This window comes from Festucalex cinctus, unplaced genomic scaffold, assembly GCF_051991245.1.
Source record: "Festucalex cinctus isolate MCC-2025b unplaced genomic scaffold, RoL_Fcin_1.0 HiC_scaffold_50, whole genome shotgun sequence".
NCBI lineage: Eukaryota > Metazoa > Chordata > Actinopteri > Syngnathiformes > Syngnathidae > Festucalex > Festucalex cinctus.
This window is the reverse complement of record NW_027520297.1, coordinates 102,006-122,431: the sequence shown is the minus strand read 5'-3', so window position 1 is coordinate 122,431 and position 20,426 is coordinate 102,006. Positions and strand designations below refer to the sequence as shown.

General features: G+C 40.8%; 2 protein-coding genes across 2 annotated transcripts; one reads left to right on the top strand and one right to left on the bottom strand.

Annotated features, from left to right (window-relative positions):
- Positions 1-3,672: 3,672 nt before the first annotated feature.
- LOC144011112 (uncharacterized) lies at positions 3,673-9,093 on the top strand. The gene is made up of 5 exons (XM_077511570.1): positions 3,673-3,753; positions 3,840-3,875; positions 3,944-3,994; positions 4,069-4,323; positions 4,528-9,093. Exons 1-5 carry the CDS (start codon positions 3,744-3,746, stop codon positions 4,785-4,787), a joined length of 612 nt encoding a protein of 203 aa, XP_077367696.1. The 5' UTR covers positions 3,673-3,743; the 3' UTR covers positions 4,788-9,093.
- Positions 9,094-13,182: 4,089 nt separating this feature from the next.
- Positions 13,183-19,465, bottom strand: LOC144011111 (uncharacterized). Its single transcript, XM_077511569.1, has 4 exons — positions 19,326-19,465; positions 17,073-17,881; positions 16,475-16,991; positions 13,183-13,276 (listed from the first exon to the last, which is right to left on the bottom strand). The coding sequence occupies exons 1-4, from the start codon at positions 19,463-19,465 to the stop codon at positions 13,183-13,185; spliced, it is 1,560 nt and encodes a 519-aa protein (XP_077367695.1).
- Between the last annotated feature and the right edge of the window lie 961 nt (positions 19,466-20,426).

Below are 20,426 nucleotides of genomic sequence, written 5' to 3'. Positions count from 1 at the left end.
AGCAATTTCATGCTAGAATCATCATCCGGATGCCAAAATAAACTAAATACAGCAAAAGATTTGAGTGCACAACGTTTGGTTTAGATTTGACAGCCATAATCAGCAATTGTGTACATTTGAGCTGAATGTGTCAAAATCTTAAAAATTAACAGGTGCCCAAGCAATTTCATGCTAGAATCATCATCCGGATGCCAAAATAAACTAAATACAGCAAAAGATTTGAGTGCACAACGTTTGGTTTAGATTTGACAGCCATAATCAGCAATTGTGTACATTTGAGCTGAATGTGTCAAAATCTTAAAAATTAACAGGTGCCCAAGCAATTTCATGCTAGAATCATCATCCGGATGCCAAAATAAACTAAATATAGCAAAAGATTTGAGTGCACAACGTTTGGTTTAGGTTTGACAGCCATAATCACCTTTTTATTGCTTTAAATGCGTTTGTAGCGCATGATTGCACATTTGAGCTGAATGTGTCAAAATCTTAAAAATTAACAGGTGCCCAAGCAATTTCATGCTAGAATCATCATCCGGATGCCAAAATAAACTAAATACAGCAAAAGATTTGAGTGCACGTTTGGTTTAGGTTTGACAGCCATAATCACCTTTTTATTGCTTTAAATGCGTTTTTAGCGCATGATTGTACATTTGAGCTGAATGTGTCAAAATCTTAAAAATTAACAGGTGCCCAAGCAATTTCATGCTAGAATCATCATCCGGATGCCAAAATAAACTAAATATAGCAAAAGATTTCAGTGCACAACATTTGGTTTAGATTTGACAGCCATAATCAGCAATTGTGTACATTTGAGCTGAATGTGTCAAAATCTTAAAAATTAACAGGTGCCCAAGCAATTTCATGCTAGAATCATCATTCGGATGCCAAAATAAACTAAATATAGCAAAAGATTTGAGTGCACAACGTTTGGTTTAGATTTGACAACCATAATCAGCAATTGTGTACATTTGAGCTGAATGTGTCAAAATCTTAAAAATTAACAGGTGCCCAAGCAATTTCATGCTAGAATCATCATCCGGATGCCAAAATAAACTAAATACAGCAAAAGATTTGAGTGCACAACGTTTGGTTTAGGTTTGACAGCCATAATCACCTTTTTATTGCTTTAAATGCGTTTGTAGCGCATGATTGTACATTTGAGCTGAATGTGTCAAAATCTTAAAAATTAACAGGTGCCCAAGCAATTTCATGCTAGAATCATCATCCGGATGCCAAAATAAACTAAATACAGCAAAAGATTTGAGTGCACAACGTTTGGTTTAGATTTGACAGCCATAATCAGCAATTGTGTACATTTGAGCTGAATGTGTCAAAATCTTAAAAATTAACAGGTGCCCAAGCAATTTCATGCTAGAATCATCATCCGGATGCCAAAATAAACTAAATATAGCAAAAGATTTGAGTGCACAACGTTTGGTTTAGGTTTGACAGCCATAATCACCTTTTTATTGCTTTAAATGCGTTTGTAGCGCATGAATGTACATTTGAGCTGAATGTGTCAAAATCTTAAAAATTAACAGGTGCCCAAGCAATTTCATGCTAGAATCATCATCCGGATGCCAAAATAAACTAAATACAGCAAAAGATTTGAGTGCACAACGTTTGGTTTAGATTTGACAGCCATAATCAGCAATTGTGTACATTTGAGCTGAATGTGTCAAAATCTTAAAAATTAACAGGTGCCCAAGCAATTTCATGCTAGAATCATCATCCGGATGCCAAAATAAACTAAATACAGCAAAAGATTTGAGTGCACAACGTTTGGTTTAGATTTGACAGCCATAATCAGCAATTGTGTACATTTGAGCTGAATGTGTCAAAATCTTAAAAATTAACAGGTGCCCAAGCAATTTCATGCTAGAATCATCATCCGGATGCCAAAATAAACTAAATATAGCAAAAGATTTGAGTGCACAACGTTTGGTTTAGGTTTGACAGCCATAATCACCTTTTTATTGCTTTAAATGCGTTTGTAGCGCATGATTGTACATTTGAGCTGAATGTGTCAAAATCTTAAAAATTAACAGGTGCCCAAGCAATTTCATGCTAGAATCATCATCCGGATGCCAAAATAAACTAAATACAGCAAAAGATTTGAGTGCACAACGTTTGGTTTAGATTTGACAGCCATAATCAGCAATTGTGTACATTTGAGCTGAATGTGTCAAAATCTTAAAAATTAACAGGTGCCCAAGCAATTTCATGCTAGAATCATCATCCGGATGCCAAAATAAACTAAATACAGCAAAAGATTTGAGTGCACAACGTTTGGTTTAGGTTTGACAGCCATAATCACCTTTTTATTGCTTTAAATGCGTTTTTAGCGCATGATTGTAATATATAGGTATACTTCAGCAAATGTCAAAAAGTGATTTATGACCCCAATAAAACAATGATTTATTGCACCCCCCAATAAAACTTTATTGCCCCCCCAATAAAACCATTCATATCCTAGCCCTTTGAAGTAAGCCCCGCCCCCTTCCGCTTTCTTAGCCAATCAGAAGCCGTTATTTTGAATTAAGCCCCTACCCACTTGCCACCTTCTCAACCAATCAGAGGCCGGAAGCCAGCTCCTGTCAAAAATGATTGATGACATTCCACCCACCCCTCCCTCCCACCCTCTTCGTCTTATCCAATCAGAGATCGGAAACCACCCCCCTCATCGGCTTAACCAATCAGAGGCCGGAAGCCAGCTCCTGTCAAAAATGATTGATGATATTCTGCTTCTCACAACATCAAACACATGTTATCCGGTCCCCCCACCCTTCAACAAACAAATGATTCCGGTTACCAGCACCCGACTGTCTACGTACTTCTTTGAACCCTACAAACAGTAGCTTTTGTTGTTTTCCGGTCCCCCCACCCTTCAACAAACAATTGATTCCGGTCACCCCCCAGTACTTTCTTTGAACCCCCAAACAGTAGCTTTTGTTGTCCAGCTGATAATATTATTTCGACATCCTCGTGTTAATAAATTATTTTTCATCTTACAGGAAGGATCCTACCACCAGCTTTTGAAGTAACAATGGGGGAGCGCCCCCCTGTATTTCGAATTACTGATAAAGCTGCCTACTTTGAAGTACAAAGTGTATCAACCGTAGGAACCCCCGACCCCCCTTTTCACCAAGTAGGGTGGCAGGAACCCCCCACCACCGCCATCCTCTTGTATGTGTGTGCGTGAATGTAAATTAGTTACTTATTCTAGTTAAAGTGAATATTTAAAAAATGTTATACATTTGTTTTATGTTTTTTAAAATAAATAAAAGAGACTTACCGATGTTTCTGAATACGTAGTCGCGTCTCCTTCATGGGTTTTTTTTTCTTTTCTAAAAAAATTAAAAATAAAATGGGGTCGGTTAGAAACAGACGGAGTTGGTTTCATAGAGGTGAAAAATAGATTATTCGTACGTAAAGGGCGGTTATTTAACCCATTTCAGAACCGCGTCCTTCTTTTTCCTCAGACTAAAAACTTGTCTGTCTGTGTGACTATGTAAAAGCCAATGGGGTGGCGGGGAGGTGTGACCCCCCTCACGCCGCGGTAAACGGCGACATCTATTGGGCAAAGGATGTTACTGCATATGGTTACTGAGCGAACGACACAAGGAGGAGTTACCTTTCTCTTATATCCACGTCAAAGCGTATTACGCCATCAGTTCAACCCTTACTTTGGATTTACCAAGAAGTTTGTCTTTTTGGGGTCTCTGAAAAAACCGACATTCACAATGGTGAAAGGTAATGATCTTTTTATTATTAATTTTATCGGTTTATTTGTATAGAAGATATAAAACTATTTTGGTATTATATTTCATATCTTACAGATACTGTTACAACAACCGCTCAGGTGTACGATGCTCGTGAGTTTACTAAATTTTAATTATTCGTAATATTCTTCTTAATTTAATATAGGAAATTGTTTTATAAGGTCCTCAGCAGTTCGACTTTAGCGACGACGATTTCACAAAGGAGGATTACGGTGAGCATCTACGTCTAGTCTAAAATATTAGTAGTGTATTGAATTTTAATGTATATTTTGTTTTTATTTTCTAGATTCTATCAAAGCGAAGGAGTTTTCAGTTCTGCACAAAGAGTTGCATTCGCTTCCTTTACTTTGGAGAAATCCACCGGAGGAGGTCAGTGTTTTGGCTGACGAGGATTCGAGGCCGGTCGCGAGCGGAAGAGGCGAAGAAGAACCGAGAGCTGTTTCCGACGACGCCCGGAGCGCTAACACGCTGAAAGCGGCTCCTATTCCCCTCGTTTCAGGCCGTGCCAGGATAAATATCTGCAGATACGTGACAACGAGTGGTGAGCGATTGATATTTATTATTAAAGAGAATTATATAATAAGATAAAACGCGTTCGTTTATTGTTATAGTAGAAATATGAAACGACGTAATGTTTTCAAATACTACATTACCCATAATGCATAGAGATCAGAATGTTTCGTTTTACTTTTTTAAGATAAAAGCAATCTATTTATACCGATAAAATGAATATACTATTTTGCAGATAGTGAAGAGGACGCCGGTCAAGCCGTTGAGTCGACGTTGGGTGCCCCGCGCGGACCCGGAGAAACCGACGAGCGAGCAGTGACAGATCGCAGCGAGAGGAGGAGGAGACGTCGACCGAATCCAGCCGAACGAGGGTGCCGAACAAGATGCAGCTTTCATCAAGAAGATTGTATTCGTGAGCGGATAGAGGCGGCCAGGCGCATTACACGTTTAGAAACGACTATGCGTATTGTACATTCTATTATTAATAATTTTTAAAACCTTACAATGGAACGCTACGATAGACCTGAGACATGTAATATACCGACCGAATTGGAGGAAATTGTAAATCAGATAAATGATCCCTTTGCGTCTATAAGACAAATTGATAATTTTGAAGATTTTTTTAGCCCTATAGACGCGGCTTTGGCACGACTTAACCGAGCAAATTCAAACGGAGATGAAAATCATGAAGTACACACACATGTCATTTCAGATAACGATGTAGCTGGTATATCTAATGAAATATCACTCCCATCCGCTCTGGCATTTGGTGACGGTTTGGGAATAGATGATTCAATTGAAATACAACCCGCTGTACAATACATAAGCGAACCGTCACAATCCAACCAGCAGGTGGGAAACATAGTCGAAGCACAACAACCAATTGTGCCACAATCAAATGAAACACATCAACAGCAATTACATAATTTGACGCATTCAAATGAAATTCAGCCTGCTGCAGCACATTACATAACCGAACCGCCTCATTCTAACCAGCAGGTGGCACACATAGACGACGCGCAACAACAACTACAATCAAATGAAACACAGCATCAGCAACCACCTACGGTACGCATACACGAAAATCAGGCAAGCGATGAGGATGTACAGGAGGGTACGGGAGGTATTATTAGAACGAGGAGACCCGTTTTTAATAATACAGAATTCCGTAAACGTATTTATACACGTGAGTCCGATGAGCCCCTTGATTTTGCGACTTTTTATACAAATATAGGAGATAATATAAACGAACTAATTGATGAGGTAACTAGATCAACACATCCTGGCGACATCGTGCAAGTGGAATTAATTAGCGGTGATAGGAACGCTAACTGTTATCTGCGTCTTACCGACGATCCAAATATTTTAAACGATGAAGTTAATAATTTATTGGAAAATATAGCTCAATCTAACATAGAGATTTTAGCTAGCGACGAGATCCAAATGGTAGTACAAATTGTCCCAGATATGCGTGGCGCAGGCGGTGTCAGGCGCAAGCTGCAGTTAACTACAAACGAAGAAATTTTGAGAAAAAAACGAAATTGTTTGTATATGACCTATAATGAAAATAACAAACTATGTTTTGCTTTAGCATTAGCCTTCTTGTTGGACGGGTCGTTAACGGAGGCCCAGGCTATGCAGAAAGCAGAGCATCTACAAAAATGCGTGGGGCTAAGCAGTCAAACATCAGTCAGTCTGAGAGACGTGCATAGATTCGAGACCTACATCAAACGAAAAATCGTAATTCTTTACAGAAACGATGATTGTAGGCCGATGTCTTTTTTTGAAACGCATTATCCAAAATCAGAGGATACTCTGTTTTTGTTATTGCTGAATGAACATTATTATGGCATAAAAAGGATCGAACGTTTTGTCGGACAGAGTTACTTCTGCCGACACTGCTACAAGGGGCATTCAAACTGGCGAACTCATAATTGTGAGGGACGATGCGCGATCTGTCTCAACCCATTATGTACACAACAACCGCGAAAAATCGTTATTTGTCATGATTGTAACAGATCATGTCTAAACGATGAATGTTATGCCAAACATAAAGAAAGCGGTCGAGGGATTGAGAGTAATTGCGTCCTTTGGAAAAAATGTCACAAATGCGGTCTAATGTACTACAATTCAAAACATGTCTGCATACAACCCCGATGTGTTATGTGTAAACAGGTGCTTCCGGAAGAGGGCGACACGCTGCTTAATCCACATCATTGTTACATGCAACCCCTCAAAAACGAGCAGATTTGTAAACAAATAATCTACTATGATTTTGAATCTTGCATAGGGGCGGACGGTAACCATAAAGCATATCTGGTATGCGCAAAATTAAACGAATTTGAAAAAGAATGGTTAGGGGATGACTGCGTGCGACATTTCATCGAGTACTTCAGAAATCCACGCTTCAAAGGTGCTACCTTTATAGCCCATAATGCACGAGCCTTTGATTCATACATCTTAATTAACAAGATGATCTGCATGGGGGTTAAACCCGAAATTATTATGCAGGGCAGCAAAATCATCTGTTTCACAGATACCGACTATAATATGAGATATATCGATTCGATATCTTTTCTTACAATGGCTCTGAGCAAATTCCCAAAATCGCTAGGTTTCGAAGATCAGGTAAAGGGTTATTTTCCACACGCGTTTAGCTCTTTTAAAAATCTGGACTATGTAGGTCCATATCCTGATTCAAAATTTTATGGGGTGGAACGCATGACATCCACGCAGCGCGCTGAATTTTTTATTTGGTATGAAAAAGTGCGAGGTGGGATCTTTAATTTTACAGAGCAGGCGCTGATGTATTGTAAAAACGACGTCAACATTTTAGCGACAGGATGTGAGAAATTCAGGGAGGAATTTTTAAACAGCACAGGAATAGACCCGTTTAAAGCAGTTACGATCGCATCAGCGTGCATGAAAGTTTTTCGCAGTAAATTCTTAATTCCTAATACGCTAGCAATTACCCCGACCGATAATTATAGGCGACAGTTCAAAGCATTCTCGCACGACTCAATTCAATACTTGATGTGGGTAATGCATAGCCGAAATATTGATATCACGCACGCGCTCAACAGAGGCGAGATGAAGATCGGTCGATATTTTGTAGATGGGTATGCGTATGTAAACGGCGAACAATGGGTGTTCGAATATCTGGGATGTTTTTATCACGGATGCGTCGAATGTTTTGACCCTAACCAAATTTGTCCTATGACCAAAAGACCTTTCCAAGAAAAATTTGACGCTACTAAAAAGAGATTGCATGAGCTAACTCATAATCACGGCGTTAAACTTTTTGTTATGAGAGAACATGTCTGGCAACGAATGAAACAGACTGATCCGAGAGTGAGAGAGTTTCTGCGCGAATCAAAATTCCCGGAACCTCTCAATCCTCGTCAAGCTCTTTTTGGCGGTAGAACGAACGCATTTGTTTTGCGGTACACAGCAGCGTCTGACGAACGTGTATTGTACGTTGATGTCACTTCTCTGTATCCTTTTGTCAACAGCACCTGTCAGTACCCTCTAGGGCATCCCATTATCATTCACAGAGACTTTGGTGACCTCAGAAAGTATTTTGGTTTCATCAAAGCCGCTGTCCTGCCACCCAGAAAATTATATTTCCCTCTACTTCCTCATAAAACAGCTAGAGGTAAACTTGTGTTTACGCTTTGCAAAACATGCGCGGAACTTAACAATCAAAATAGCTCATGTACTCATGATGACAAAGAAAGAGAGCTGGCAGGTGTATGGACGACGCCCGAGTTCATCAAAGCTTTAGATCTAGGTTACACCGTCTCACAAGTTGATGAAGTATGGCATTTTAATGACACGAGTAATGATGTTTTCAAACAATACATGAATACCTTTCTCAAAGGAAAGCAGGAATCTTCGGGGTACCCCTCTCACATCGTAGATGACGCAGGGAGAGAGAAATACATCTCTGACTACTTGAAGCACCAGGGTATTCAACTCGACGCTAGTAAGATAGCTCCAAACCCGGCTAAAAGACAGGTTTCAAAGCTATGCATGAATTCGACTTGGGGCAAACTCGGACAGCGTGAAAATTTAAATCAAACAGAAATTGTAAAAAATCCGGATCGTTTTTTCAACCTACTGTTCTCAGGGATGTACGAGGTGAAATTTTTTCACTTCGTTAGCGATGATGTTTCTCTGGTACAGTACAAATACAACGAACGCGCACAAACACCCGCCTCTCCGACGGCTAACATTTTCATCGCTTGCCTAACAACATCCTATGCCCGTTTAATAATGTATAGGTATTTAGAACAACTGCAGACCAGAGTACTCTATACAGACACTGATAGTTTGATCTATACTGTGAAACAGGGTGAAAACACTCTCCCGTTAGGCGATCTGCTAGGCGATCTGACAGACGAGCTTGATAATGACAGTATCCAAGAATTTGTCTCCGCAGGTCCGAAAAGCTACGCTTATCAGACCAGAAACAAGGGGAAATTGGTCATGAAGGTAAAAGGCATCACGCAAACGCATGATACGTGTCAAATCATCAATTTTGACAGCGTCAAGGACTTGGTTGACGGATACGTCGACAGCATGGGGGCGCGACCAGGGCTGCTTCATACCCCTCAATTCAACATTGTTCGAGATAAGAAAGGGTTTCATTTGAAAAACACTTCATTTATGAAAAAGTTTCAGGTGGTTTACGACAAACGTCGGTTGCTTCCAGGCGGACGTAGCGTTCCATTTGGTTTTTGATTGTGTTGATTGTGATTGTGACTGTGTCGGAGCAAAAAAAAAAAAAAAAAAAAAAACAAAAAAAAAAAACAAAAAAAAAAAAAAAAAAAACAAATAATAAATATGAATCCGAACCACATTGATTTTGATACTAGATTAGAAACACCATTTGCATGCCTCGTAGCCGGCCCAAGTGGGTCCGGCAAGACTTATTTTGTGAAAAGTATTTTGGAAAATTGTGAGCATGTCATGAAGTCGCCTCCTGAGAATATCGTTTGGATTTATAATTCTTATCAGGAAATGTATGATGAACTTGAAAAAAAACTGAATAAAAAGATAAAGTTTGTAAAAGGTCTCCCTGAAAGCTTTGAGGACGAATCTCTCTTTCCAGTCCATCTTTCGCACCTGATCATCTTGGATGACGTCATCTTCGAGGCGAGCGATCACCCGGAAGTGGTAAACATTTTTACCCAATACAGACATCATCGGAGAATGAGCGTCATATTACTCACTCAAAACATTTTCCACCAAGGGAAGTATAGCAGAACAATCAGCTTAAACAGTAATTACATTATACTGTTTAAAAACCCCCGCGATAAATTACAGGCGAGTGTTTTGGCCAATCAAATCTACCCCACGCGTAAAAAGTACTTTTTGGAATGTTATGAGGACGCCACAAAAAACGCTCATGGGTATTTATTGGTAGATCTCACCCCCTCGTCGCCAGATCGATTTAGATTGAGAACCGGTGTGTTACACGGGGAGTGGCCAGCAGTATATTTACCCAAAAGCTCGTAAGATGTCAAAACTTTTAAAAAAAAACGCCCCGCTTCTTAAATTATTGTTTAATGCCCTCCCTCGCAAACGTAAACAAATTCTCAAACAAGCCCCCAAAGCCTTAGTGAAAGCGCTCTGCGAGATTGCATTAAATCTCTTAAAAGGTCATATTCCTCTAAACCCCTCTCAATATAAGAAGTTGAAGAGACGAAAGAAGTTTATTCGGATATTAGCCGATAAAAAAAACAGTCTCAGAAAGAAGCGTATAACTCTAGTTCAAAAAGGTGGTTTCATACTCCCTCTACTGGCCGCTTTTGCACCTGTCCTAGGCAGTATCGTCACCGGTCTAGTAAACAAATAAAACATGAGTTTGAAAACAGCTCAGAAAATGTATTTAGTTACCCCGCACCAACTGGAACGTTTAAGCAAACCCACACCCAATATTCGGGAGACGGCACAGGATGATTTGGACGTTAGAATGAGAGAGTTATTAGACGATCGTTCTATAACACAATATGAAAAACTAAGAAGATATCAAACTCTATTGCAACGGTATTTAGGACTGCTTAAACAAAGAGATCGTGAGTTGGTTCCGGTGGCTTTGACAGTTCCTAATCCGCGGGGGGTTTTTGAACGTGAAGGAGGAAGACCGGAAAAGATGAACGAGGAGGGGGAGGGGGCGGGGGGAGAGCCGGGGGGAAGTGTCAAGACGAGTACGGATGAATGGGGTGAAATATTACAAACTATTCCGCAACGTCATCGCAAAAACGGTGAATATGTTTTAAGAAAAATATCGTCTCGTGAAGAAAAGGCATGGAATCAGCGGGGGGAGTTTATCTCTAACGGTAAACCCGTCAGAGGCTCGCATATGACAGATTTAGTCAGACATCTTATTGTAAACGGAAAGAAGATCAACGAACGAGGGTTACTGGGTTGGACGGAATTCTTGCAACTAATATCGGAGCATAATATACCCGAGACTGTAGTATCGAACCCTCAAGCCAGAGAGCGTTTAAGATTAATAAAAAACGAATCTATTTTTAAGCATGGTGACGAGGACGTAATTTCCGGTGGTAAAAGGAAGCGCAAGAGGAAGCAGAAAATCATCAAATGGGAGGATTATTAATTTTATACCTTTCGTCGTGAAAAGAAGAATAAACACACCCACTCGCATCTTTTGTATCTTTTGTATATGAATTTTATTGAATAAAAAATTTGAAAAAGACATCATGAGCATTGACATTTTTTTTAAATATATCTAAACAACATGAAATTTGACCGCCGCACATCGTTCTGGGAAACATCCTCCGACTTTCTACGTACGTTGCAACCATAATATCATTCGTAACAACATCGTCATAATAATGGGTTAAAACCTCACGGTAAGATTCGCCACATCCTCGGGCCGATAAATAATAAACACAATGCTGACCGCATACTGTCGAGAGTTCGTGCTGTAATTGACGGTCGTGGTGGAAGATCCGGTCGGAATGTTTTTTTAAGAAACGGTTTATACTCTCGGGGTAATAATGAAAATCCGGTGGGAATCCGAAAGAATCGAAGAACGTAGCCGTGCCGTCGTCTTCTAACGACAGCGCCAACCAGTGTTCGCCAGGAAGATGGCGAGGGTGAGTATTAACAATAAAGAAGGCGGGGGTAGGGGGCGGTAATATGTCAGTCAACTCATCTTCGGCGAAGACGCCTTGGAATCTTTCCCCCTGAATTTGCCTCATCAGACGCTCCAATTCACGGCCGTTCATCTTTTAATAATAATCGATCAAAACTTCTCTTTTTGAATTAATTTCAATAATGCTGTCGTAAGCGGCATAAACGATAAGGGTTGCGGTATGAGGGAGAGGATTTCTAAATCTCATATCTAATCTTATGACACCGCTGGAGACGGGGGATAACGCCTCTGTATCGGAGGTGGGACTTAGGTTAAAAGCGAAAAGCGCGTAGCCATTTTGAAAGTCCTGCAAGTCTAAAAACAGGGGCAAATCTTTCAGATACCTTCCAGTTGCTTCAAATAAATTATGGAATTCACGTACAGAGTTCCCCGCTGCAAAAAGCGGTTGAAAAGGTTTATTTGGGACCTGAGTACCGTCTCTCGATAGTGCTAAATATTCAATATCGTGATGAGCGAAATTAAAGGGGTTTAAATCTCTTCTACCCACAAAAGCGTTATGATTAACGAGAGCCAGGACGACACTTTTTGGCATAGTTCCTAGAAAGAGATTGTCTTGATGACATATTCTTGAATTTTGAGGGATGGAATAAGTTTTTATGTTGACTCTCGTAACCGGATATAAGGCATTCCCCTTATTGAGAGCTGAGGCGTGACCCAACGTCACCGCTGGGGAGACGCATACTTTTTTAATAAACAGCGAAGCACCCATAATTTTCAAACGTGTATCGCTGTCAGGTGCACTCATCAGACAGAAATCATCGCTCGCTCTCGTCAGCTTCAACCTTAAATCCACATTATTCAAAAGGTGTCTCTCGCAGAAAAATATATCCGTATGAATTGGGCCGATGACGTCAAATTCTTTTGAATTCTGTATTAGACGAGCCCGTCTAACAAAGCCTTCGTTTACCCCGTCCCCCTCGACGGCTAGCGAGTCCATAACACCTCTCGTATCTTTAAAAAACATCCCCGCCGTAAATTGACTTTTCAGCGTTTCCCCGGAGAAATTTAATAACGTCTCTATTATAGCCCTATAGGGATGCGAGGCGCTAGATTGTGAAATTAAACGGTCGCCGAGGGTGACGTCAACTTGGCTAAAAATAGTATTCAGAGGAAAATTAATTATACTAACGCGTTCGTTAGGGGCGATGTTAGACCCGTCTCGTCGCGTTATTTTTAAGCGCAGGTGTAATAGCGTATCCGCCAAGTCAAGATATTTCGACCCGTCACCGGGGATAAAAAATTCAATAGGGGATTGGTCGCCAAGAGCCGATAGAGGCAAAATCTCAATATACTGACTCTGTTCTATTGAGAGCTGCGTCATGGGAGGTGAAAATAAATCTAATTCGGACATGGTACATTCTTGCGACTTGTGATGTAAGAGGGCCATTTTTCTTTAAGAGAAAATATCCACGCTGTTTCTCATACGCTTTCTTTTTCGAACTGATTTTCTTTTAGTACTGCGCTTGCGTTTTTTATGCGTCTTAATCCTGCGCCCCACAGGCCTAGAGGCCGGACGCCGCGCCAGTACGACTAGGCCGGACCCGTCTTGATTAACCCCCCTCTTATGACTCATTCTCTCCATAACACGCCCAGCGACATCCGTGGCAATATTTTTAGCCGCTGACTGTAAATGCGGTTTGGCCACGTTCAAACCTCTTTTAACTAAGGGGGCTACGAAACGAAATAATTTTGCAAAAATAGATCCTAATCCGCGGCCGTATTGCACGGGTGCACCTTGGAACCCTGGTATACCGCTTCCGGTCTGATGTTCATAATACTGAACGAAGCGGTAGGGGTCCTGATGTGACGTCATAATAACCATGATTTATCGAGGTCTAAAGTGTAACGTTAAAATGACCTTCCCAAAACGGAAACCAACGGGTTGATTTTGATCCGTCTTAATATGAATCGCTATATCTTCGATATGCTTTTTACTAACAGGATGATAATAAGCCGGATTAAAATTTTTATAAATAATCTCCCCGTATCGGCCTAAAACAGGAACTGCTCTCAGTAGCGGAGCGGATGCGTCACCAACCGCTTGATGTCGAATTACATCCGTATATAAATACAAATAATAATGACCCGCGTTTATATCCGCGGGATGAGGAGCGATAGTCCAATCTAAATCGATAGTAAACCATTCGTCATCTTTCATGCCCAGAATATAAGCTAATGGGCCTACGAAGCGGATCTTGTAGCTGCCATCCGCCACGAAGAAAAAAAATGTTCTTTTCAAGAGGTTGAAATTTAATAAAATGAAAGGGCCTATTTTATTTTTTATAGCAACCTCTACCGCCTGTCGTACCTTATCGAGATTATCATAGTCCCCGGGTTTAACGTCTAGAACGTATTGGGTGGACGTTTTCGTATTCATTAAGAAAAATGACGTGTGTTCTTCGGGAATGTTTACCCAGCTGCGCGGATATGAAATTTCCGTTAGGGCCACCTCCCATTCCCCCTTGACCAAATCTAAATGACGCGCAAGATTAACTCTGTATTGCGCAATTGTATTATCCTTAAACATATCCATGCTTGAATTTGACGGGAGAGTCACGTAGAAACCTCCTTCGTTATTGGGATCCATAATAACGTATGATTTATATTGTATATTTCCGTTCATTTTAAATATTTACAACCTGTGACGCGTACACCCAGCTATTAAATTTTTCCGGCCAGCCCTTCCAACGGATTAGATATTGAGTCCGCCCTTTAACCTTTCGTCTTTTAATAATTTTTTCAATTTGAAAAGCATAATCTTTTGAAATATTGACCTTTTGCAGTTCTTGTTCATAAAATGACCCATCTATTTCCTCGCCGTCGTAATCTGCTAGTTTGTAGACAGGGGGCGCTCGTGGAATACATTTAGTAATTGTGAAATATTCATCGGTGAAGCTCTGTTCATATTTCTTATCGAAAACCCCTCTTAGTTTTGAAATGCGGACAATATCTCCTTTTTTAAAATTCATTTTAATCTTTCCACCCACCGGGATGTTTCCGTATAAATTGAAAAATGCTTTTCGAGTCGTTTCGGCGTTCACTTCATTCGGCCTCATTTTAATGCTGGAATGAATACTATTATTATAGGCGGAAATGAGATCTTGTAAAATATCTATATATCTGCGGGTATTTTTCCCTGTAAAATAACGCCACATCCTAGTTTTCAGCGTTCGATTAAATCTTTCCACCGTCTGGGCTTTTGTGTCGCTGTGCGTTGCAAAGTGTATGATACTATGTTTTTTCATTAATTTAGCAAAACGGGTATTAAAAAATTCTTTCCCTCGATCCGTTTGTAATTTTTTAGGAACGCCGCTCCCGGCGAAGACTGAATCGAAGGCCTCTGCCACCCTCATCGCTGATTTATCTTTCAATACACGCGCGTACGCGCGCTTTGAAAAAATATCAATAACGGTCAATAAATATTTATTATTGTCGTTATAGGAAGCTAACGCTTGCATGTCACACAGATCGGCCTGGAATTGTCTCAGAGGTCCCATAATAAATACTCTATTTCTAGGGAAATTAATACGGGCTGGTTTATGTAACGAATACGTATCTTGTTGAGATAAATATTCTTTAACTTTATCACGTTTTATTTTTTTATTCGAGGCCTTCCGAAGGCCTCTGTGGAGGCGTTCAACACCCCCATAACTGGATGGTTCATGAGGTGTGTAGTAGAGCTGCTTCAAACGTGCGGTCTCCTTCATTCTCATCTCTCTTAATGGTTAATGAAGGTTGTGTCTATAATTTTATACACAATTAAATATTTTTAATAGGTGGTAAAATTAATTTGCATCGTTATATTTCAATGCATTATTTACCGTGTGTGTGTGTGTGTGTGTGTGTGTGTGCGTTATAAAACAAGGCCTATTATTCCCCTCCTTCCGCATCTCTCCTAATGGTTAATAAAGGATGTGTCTATAATTTTATACACAATTAAATATTTTTAATAGGTGGTAAAATTAATTTGCATCGTTATATTTCAATGCATTATTAACCGTGTGTGTGTGTGTGTGTGTGTGTGTGTGTGTGTGTGTGTGTGTGTGTGTGTGTGTGTGTCATAAAACAAGGCCCAGTATAGACTTTTTTTTTTTTTTTTTTATTCGATGGATAATAAAAAACACATGAATACATAATTCTAAAAAAACACAAAACATACATTTTCAAAAAGTAAAAACATACATTTTCAAAAAGTAAGTATACATGCTTTTTTTTTAAATTCAATGGATAATATCAAAACACATAATTCTAAAAACTATAAAAAACATAAAACATACATTTAAAATCAACGAATAATAAAAAACACGTAATTCTAAAAAACTAAGAAAAACATACATTTTAAATCAGCGAATAATAAAAAACACATAATTCAAAAAACTAAGAAAAACATACATTTTCAAAAAGTGAGTATACATGATTTTTTTTTTTTTTTTTTTTTTTTTTATTCGATGGATAATAAAAAACACAATTCTAAAAACTATAAAAAGTAAAAACACAAAACATACATTTTCATCCTCACGGGTGTAGAAAAATTATGGATTAACATAGTAAAGCACTCTAAACAAGATACGGGGATGTATTTTGCGTTCGATAAAGCTTTTAAATTGTTTCATTTCAATCACCCTATTACGAGGAATGTTATTATCTTCACAGTATCGTACGCAATCTATGAATAGAGCAATGAGGGTAATCAGTTGCCCGGCTTTGACAGGATCACCCCTCCATTCGCATGTGGCATAATCCAGAGTATCAGCAATATTGTGGTGACTTATTTCAACAACTCGTTTTACATACTCCCCCCAGGATTGACCAAACAAGGTGGGGGCCAAAGTCCTGACTTTATCAATTACTAAAACCAGGCGCTTGACACGTTTGGAATCATCATCATCATCATCATCGTCATCGTCATCGCATTTGTGTATAGCTCTCTCTATAATTTCTATCCAATTATCAATACCGTAGTAATAATTGATTTGCATTTTTCTTAGAAAATTACCCATCACGATCGTACAGTCCTCGGATCAAGTCAGGGATTGCGTCGGTGAGGTACCCGTCCCAAGTACTGGAAAGAACAGTTGTGATTCTGTCTAAGATCAAACGTTCATGTACGTACCCGTGCAGCACTGATTCGATGATGCGTTTTACGTCAGCGTCTGAGGACGGATGGTTCGTGACTGTTACAACTCTGTAGATTGTTGATCTAAAATGCCCGTTACATAATTCACCGATAATGGCGTCGAAATTCGTTCCAAAATAATACGGGCGTCTGGGTGCATTAAAACAGGTGTGGTTGTTTCGACATATGTATGAATAAAAACACCCCTCGCACGTTTTTCTACTATATCTGAGGATAGCGATCCTTAACATAAAACTTACAGCCTGTTTAATACATTGATATCTCGCGTTGTTCACCCACATAAACGGAGTCTGTGTCCAATCCAGCAAAGTATCTCGTTCGCTGCGCGGCTGCGGAGGCGGTGGAGGCGGTGGAGGGATGGCGGACGCCGATAATCCTGGAAGCATAACGTTAGATGATGACGTGGCGTCGAAAGTTCAAAACATAGATACTTCCGCGGTAACGGGCTCAGCCTTACCGTTCGGGAATTCCCACGTCGTCGATGTCACCGGTGAAGGGTGAAAGGCTGAATCTGATGAGAAATTCCACACAGGCTGATCCGACGTGTCGGAAGCTGCCGAAGATTCGCTGGTAAGTGCCCACGCCGGAATCCCGCGTGCTACCGGTGAACTGCTCTCCTCACGCCTCGTGTCGATTGTGATCGAAAGCGTTTGTGCTAGCGGTGGAAGATTCTCTTTTCCACACGCCCCGTTGACGTCATCGCACGGCCCAGCATCGGAGCATGCGCAGAGACCCTCCTCCGCCGCCGCCTCCATCTTAGCGGAAGTCAGGCCTCCGTAACATCCAGCCGCCGTTGACGGCCAGCCATCCCGGCCAATCGACTCGTCCTTCCGGACAACCGCAAAATGAGCATCGTAAGGTCCTACGGTGCTCATGGTTTGGTAGATCCCGGATGAATGAGGACCCGGAGGGACGTCCATCGGGCAGTCTCCTCGCTGGACCGGTGTCTCGAGAAAGGTAACGTCCGCAACGTTTTCTTCATTCTCCGAGCATTCGGGACTCGAGGTGATTAGAATAGGTGGAGGAGGATCAAAACAGGAACGCATACCTTCGCTGTTTGTAGAAAATAGCTCCGGAGAAGTTGTCGGCGTCGTTGGCGGGGTGCTTCCTTTTCGTTGATCGGTGGGGCGCATGATCGGAGGCATTTCTTGTTGCGTATCAAACGAATATAGGTGGTCAATACCTTGCTGGGGGGCGCGTACTATTTTTATACTTGTAGAGGCGGGGAAAAGGTGGTTCGAGTGTGAGGAGGGGGGTTTCGGCAGACTGTAGATAATCAAATTTTCAGAGTTTTTCTTACCCCATTGTCGAACGAATGTAGATAGTTATTACCTTGTTGGGGGGTAGTACGTGGGGGGAAGGTGGTTTGGATATGACGGGGGGGGGGGGGGGGGGGGGGTGTAGCGGGAGGGAGGGTGGAAGCCGGAGGACTATAGTTAATCAAATTGTAGTGTTTTTCTCACCCCGATGAGATTCACCCACAATCTACTATTAGAATACAATGTAGAAATTCTCTCCGACTCACTCAACATGTGGTCCCTCCATTCAGGCCAAGGTACGCTTACAATTTTATAAAAAACACCACATTCTGTATTAAATGATTCTAACGTAAAATTCATGTGCTCGGGGTCTCTACAGCCACCCGTAGATTTTATTGGGCATTCTTCATCTCCTTTGATATGATCGATCTTTACACGAAAGTACCAACGCCCGTTTGGCGTGGTTCGACTAACCCATGTGAAACATAAAATCTCACCGCGATGTCCTAGTTGGTTCGAATGAAACGTTGTGTACTCTCTGAAGTTTCGGGGGATAAGATCGATGATTACGCCCCAGTCATTTGAATTCAATGTGCCGAAGCCAGCCGCCGGGGTTGTCTTGACACCATCATATTCCATAAAAATACATAGTTCGCCCATCTCGTACAAAAAACGATATCCCCAAAATGCATCGTTCAAAGCCCACTTCTTCTCCAATGCCCCGTCAACAGGTTTTTGAACACGCCGTAAAAACATTCTTTGTTTACGAGGCGTCATCAGCGGGTTCAAAACTTGCATTAAAACGCTAGTCTCACCTATTACACGGCAGTCGGACTCTGTCATTTTGTTTCAACCGTCACCGATCAAATGAAGAAGAAAAATCGAATCTCCCTCGTTAGTCAGTCTAAAAACACACCCACTACTTTAAATCCATCCCACCCCAATACCACGTGCTAATTAATCTAGAAAAAAAAGAAAAAGTACAAATGCCGTGTTATTTATTTTTATTTATTTTAGAGAAAGAAAACCCCTGACCATATGCAGTAACATCCTTTGCCCAATAGATGTCGCCGTTTACCGCGGCGTGAGGGGGGTCACACCTCCCCCCCACCCCATTGGCTTTTACATAGTCACACAGACAGACAAGTTTTTAGTCTGAGGAAAAAGAAGGACGCGGTTCTGAAATGGGTTAAATAACCGCCCTTTACGTACGAATAATCTATTTTTCACCTCTATGAAACCAACTCCGTCAGTTTCTAACCGACCCCATTTTATTTTTAATTTTTTTAGAAAAGAAAAAAAAACCCATGAAGGAGACGCGACTACGTATTCAGAAACATCGGTAAGTCTCTTTTATTTATTTTAAAAAACATAAAACAAATGTATAACATTTTTTAAATATTCACTTTAACTAGAATAAGTAACTAATTTACATTCACGCACACACATACAAGAGGATGGCGGTGGTGGGGGGTTCCTGCCACCCTACTTGGTGAAAAGGGGGGTCGGGGGTTCCTACGGTTGATACACTTTGTACTTCAAAGTAGGCAGCTTTATCAGTAATTCGAAATACAGGGGGGCGCTCCCCCATTGTTACTTCAAAAGCTGGTGGTAGGATCCTTCCTGTAAGATGAAAAATAATTTATTAACACGAGGATGTCGAAATAATATTATCAGCTGGACAACAAAAGCTACTGTTTGGGGGTTCAAAGAAAGTACTGGGGGGTGACCGGAATCAATTGTTTGTTGAAGGGTGGGGGGACCGGAAAACAACAAAAGCTACTGTTTGTAGGGTTCAAAGAAGTACGTAGACAGTCGGGTGCTGGTAACCGGAATCATTTGTTTGTTGAAGGGTGGGGGGACCGGATAACATGTGTTTGATGTTGTGGGAAGCAGAATATCATCAATCATTTTTGACAGGAGCTGGCTTCCGGCCTCTGATTGGTTAAGCCGATGAGGGGGGTGGTTTCCGATCTCTGATTGGATAAGACGAAGAGGGTGGGAGGGAGGGGTGGGTGGAATGTCATCAATCATTTTTGACAGGAGCTGGCTTCCGGCCTCTGATTGGTTGAGAAGGTGGCAAGTGGGTAGGGGCTTAATTCAAAATAACGGCTTCTGATTGGCTAAGAAAGCGGAAGGGGGCGGGGCTTACTTCAAAGGGCTAGGATATGAATGGTTTTATTGGGGGGGCAATAAAGTTTTATTGGGGGGTGCAATAAATCATTGTTTTATTGGGGTCATAAATCACTTTTTGACATTTGCTGAAGTATACCTATATATATTGTACATTTGAGCTGAATGTGTCAAAATCTTAAAAATTAACAGGTGCCCAAGCAATTTCATGCTAGAATCATCATCCGGATGCCAAAATAAACTAAATATAGCAAAAGATTTCAGTGCACAACGTTTGGTTTAGATTTGACAGCCATAATCAGCAATTGTGTACATTTGAGCTGAATGTGTCAAAATCTTAAAAATTAACAGGTGCCCAAGCAATTTCATGCTAGAATCATCATCCGGATGCCAAAATAAACTAAATATAGCAAAAGATT

Bases quoted from the DNA above. Each gene is read 5' to 3' on its own strand.
- LOC144011112 (XM_077511570.1), top strand. The intron at 3,876-3,943 runs GTGAGTTTACTA...TTGTTTTATAAG, and splicing joins CGCTCAGGTGTACGATGCTC to GTCCTCAGCAGTTCGACTTT. The intron at 3,995-4,068 runs GTGAGCATCTAC...TTTATTTTCTAG, and splicing joins TTTCACAAAGGAGGATTACG to ATTCTATCAAAGCGAAGGAG.
- LOC144011111 (XM_077511569.1), bottom strand. From the start codon at position 19,465: ATGGGGGAGCGCCCCCCTGTATTTCGAATTACTGATAAAGCTGCCTAC. The intron at 16,992-17,072 runs GTAAGGCTGAGC...TTATGCTTCCAG, and splicing joins GACGTGGGAATTCCCGAACG to GATTATCGGCGTCCGCCATC. The intron at 13,277-16,474 runs GTAATTTTCTAA...ACGTCACATCAG, and splicing joins GGACTGTACGATCGTGATGG to GACCCCTACCGCTTCGTTCA.